The sequence below is a fragment of the Bactrocera latifrons genome, unplaced genomic scaffold (genome assembly GCF_001853355.1).
Source record: "Bactrocera latifrons isolate USDA-ARS-PBARC rearing strain unplaced genomic scaffold, ASM185335v1 scaffold_313, whole genome shotgun sequence".
Lineage (NCBI taxonomy): Eukaryota > Metazoa > Arthropoda > Insecta > Diptera > Tephritidae > Bactrocera > Bactrocera latifrons.
Window position 1 is genome coordinate 14,222 of NW_017536775.1, and position 3,658 is coordinate 17,879.

Genomic DNA, 3,658 nt, shown 5'->3' on the forward strand with positions numbered 1-3,658 from the left:
AGGGTGGTAACCTCTCCCCGTTATTGTTTAACTTCTACATCTCGAAACTCCCACAACCAAAATTTCTATCATCTGGTCAGCTGATGATTGCACGATAATGACGTCGGACAATGGAACCGATGGCATGTGTTCAAATATAACGGCTATCTCTCCGATATTTCTCGCTTCCTCGCTGCACAGAACTTAACACTGTCCCACAAATTCCACAGTGACCATATTCACAAACGGAGTACAGACTTGACTTTAATATTGCAGTCGATGGCGTTAAGATTCTAACTGTCAATAACTCTAAAATTTTAGGTATAACTTTCAACTGTCTGTGCACTTCACTCCTCATACGACCGTTATTATCGCCAAAGTACAGAGCCGCAACAAAATTCTCTAGTCGATAACCGGCAATACATGGGGAAAGGAGAACGAAATGTTGTTGGCATCTTACAAAACGATCAGCTGGCCGGTCCTTAACTACGTCGCATGAATAAAGTCGCCTGGATGCAGTGAAACGCAAACGAGGAAGCTCCAAACTTGTTAGAACCCTGTACTCAGAACTATGACAGGATCCCGCTTGATGTTTCCCATCGAACACTTGCATAGTGAGGTCCGTATGCTGCCAGTTAAGGAATATAATGAACTCCTCTTCAAGCAGTTCCTGCTGGAGTGTTTTCGTAGACTTCGTTCCTGCGGTCACCTGCTTGGTATGGAACTGCCTCCTAGCAGCATCAAAAGGTCTTTTCTCAACTACGTTGACGACATAAAACAGTACACCTATCAGACTTCGGACGCAACTAACTTCCGACAAGCACTGATCTCCATCCATAGTGGAGTCATTAATACCTTCACCGACTCCTTCTCAGTGAGTAGCGTACTTGGAGTCAAACGCGGAAAACGAGAGTGACCCTTGCGCAGCTTCATTATGGATATTGTAGCTGGTTAAACTTGTACTTATCCACTGACATATCTAATATATGTTCAGCGTGCAATGAGTCCCCGCATGACACCGACCACCTTTTTGCATGCCCTGCACACCCTACTCATCTGACACCCTTCTCACTTTGGGTCGACACCGTCGAAACAGCACATTTCCTTGGCCAACTGTTGGATGGCGTCGACGACAACTTATGTAATCCTTACCATTCTAACGGGAATTAGGTTCCCGTTGCAACAAAAACAACAACAGGACATAAACTATATGAGCCCTCGGCACTTATCTCTACTGTTTCGAGTTTAAAACTCTACTTCGTTCTNAGGGTGGTAACCTCTCCCCGTTATTGTTTAACTTCTACATCTCGAAACTCCCGCAACCACCAGAGGAAATTTCTATCATCTGGTCAGCTGATGATTGCACGATAATGACGTTGGGCAATGGAACCGATGGCATGTGTTCAAATATAACGGCTATCTCTCCAATCTTTCTCGCTTCCTCGCTGCACAGAACTTAACACTGTCCCACAAAATCCACAGCGACCATATTCACAAACGGAGTACAGACGTGACTTTAATATTGCAGTCGATGTCGTTAAGATTCTAACTGTCAATAACCCTAAAATTTTAGGTATGACTTTCCACTGTCTGTGCTCTTCATTCCTCATACGACCGTTGTTACCGCCAAAGTACAGAGCCGCAACAAAATTCTCTAGTCGATAACCGGCAATACATGGGGAAAGGACAAGGAAATGTTGTTGGCAACTTACAAAACGATCGGCTGGCCGATCCTTAACTACGTCGCCTGGATGCAGTGAAACGCAAACGAGGAAGCTCCAAACTTGTTAGAACACTGTACTCAGAACTATGACAGGATCCCGCTTGATGTTTCCCATCGCACACTTGCATAGTGAGGTCCGTATGCTCCCAGAATATAATGAACTCCTCTTCAAGCAGTTGCTACTGTGGTGTTTTCGTAGATTTCGTTCCTGCGGTCACCTGCTTGGTGCGGAACTGCCTCCTAGCAGCATCAAAAGGTCTTTTCTCAACTACGTTGACGACATAAAACAGTACACCGATCAGACTTCGGACGCAACTAACTTCCGACAAGCACTGATCTCCATCCATAGTGGAGTCATTAATACCTTCACCGACTCCTTCTCAGTGAATAGCGTACTTGGAGTCAAACCACCACCTATTGCAGACGAAGTGCTCAAGTTGCCGCGGGAAACGAGAGTGACCCTTGCGCAACTTCATTATGGGTATTGTAGCTGGTTAAACTTGTACTTATCCACTGACATATCTAATATATGTTCAGCGTGCAATGAGTCCCCGCATGACACTGACCGACCACCTTTTTGCATGCCCTGCATACCCTACTCATCTGACACCCTTCTCACTTTGGGTCGACACCGTCGAAACAGCACATTTCCTTGGCCAACCGTTGGATGGCGTYGACGACAACTTATGTAATCCTTAYCATTCTAACGGGAATTAKGTTCCCGTTGCAACAAAAAYAACAACAGGACATAAACTATATGAGCCCTCGGCACTTATCTCTACTGTTTCGAGTTTAAAACTCTACTTCGTTCTGGATATTGTTATAGGTTAGACTCCTACTTATYCTGAGCCGACCCTGACATACCAAATTTAATAACAGCATGCAATGAGTGCCCGCATGCCCAGCGAACTCCAGTCATCTAACACCCTTTTTCCTATGGTACGACTCTGTCAAAACAGGACTTTGTCTTAGCGGCWGATGATGCAATCTACGAAGAAATTGTACATATTTGACCACTATAGCATAAAGTGGCCACACAAACTGACCGTTGAAAATCAAGTCACTGTAAGAAAACTTGGAACCTGTGAAGGCTATCATACCTGTAGCTTCGGTGCAGCCGAATTAAACAATTTTTTTTTTTTTGATTTTTTTTTTGATTTTGCTTCTATAAAAAGAAATTTATTTTGCAGCTCTTGAACCCGGAAATTTATAACGCCTCCGATGCCATGGCCGACCTGCAATCTTTGCGCATACGTTTGAATTTTCTACGCGCCTACCTATACACCTGTGAGCCGAAAAGTATACAACTACTGCAATTGCAATTCTATGGACGCGAATATCTCTACGAGCACATCCACTTATATTCCGTGAGCGATTTACATTTAATATTGCGTGGCACACTCTACCAACAGCTCCAAAAGGCATACAAAATCGGCGAGGGGCATGTATTGAAGTGTCCGTTGTGCAGCGTCAAAGGTTTCATTTGTGAAATTTGCAAGAGTTCGCGCGTGCTGTATCCATTTCACATTGAAACAACATACAGGGTAAGCTGTTATGCCGAGTATAGCTGTCTACAGTTATAATTTGCAATTTTAAGTTGAATTGAAATGAATTTTCTTATTATTTCTTTTTCCCAGTGTGAAATTTGTGGCGCCGTCTTTCACGCACAATGCCTCAACGATCAACAGCCATGCCCGAAATGCGAACGCCGRCGTAAAAGAGAGGAGTTGGATTTAGAAGAAGCAAATTTTGCGGGAAACGCAGAGGATTTGTCGGCATCAACAACTCAAATCGCTGTAAACGTGGAAGAAGTGAGAGAAATGCAGGAAAGGCAATAGATTTATTCTATGTTTTAAAATATTTCAAGTATATACTACGCTGGGCAAAAACTAGTAAGACTTTATTCATAATTTTAAAATTCTTTATGACAGACGTCACTGACAGTCACACCAATCA

The 3,658-nt window shown here is 43.5% G+C and overlaps 1 protein-coding gene across 1 annotated transcript in view; it reads left to right on the plus strand.

The window, feature by feature from the left end:
• Positions 1-3,658, plus strand: part of LOC108970886 — a 6,176-nt gene extending 2,518 nt beyond the window's left edge. Inside the window, exons 7-8 of the mRNA XM_018936579.1 lie at positions 2,893-3,246; positions 3,340-3,658. Coding sequence (XP_018792124.1) covers positions 2,893-3,246; positions 3,340-3,540 — 555 coding nt within the window. The 3' untranslated portion in view covers positions 3,541-3,658. The remainder of the gene's footprint in view (positions 1-2,892; positions 3,247-3,339) is intronic.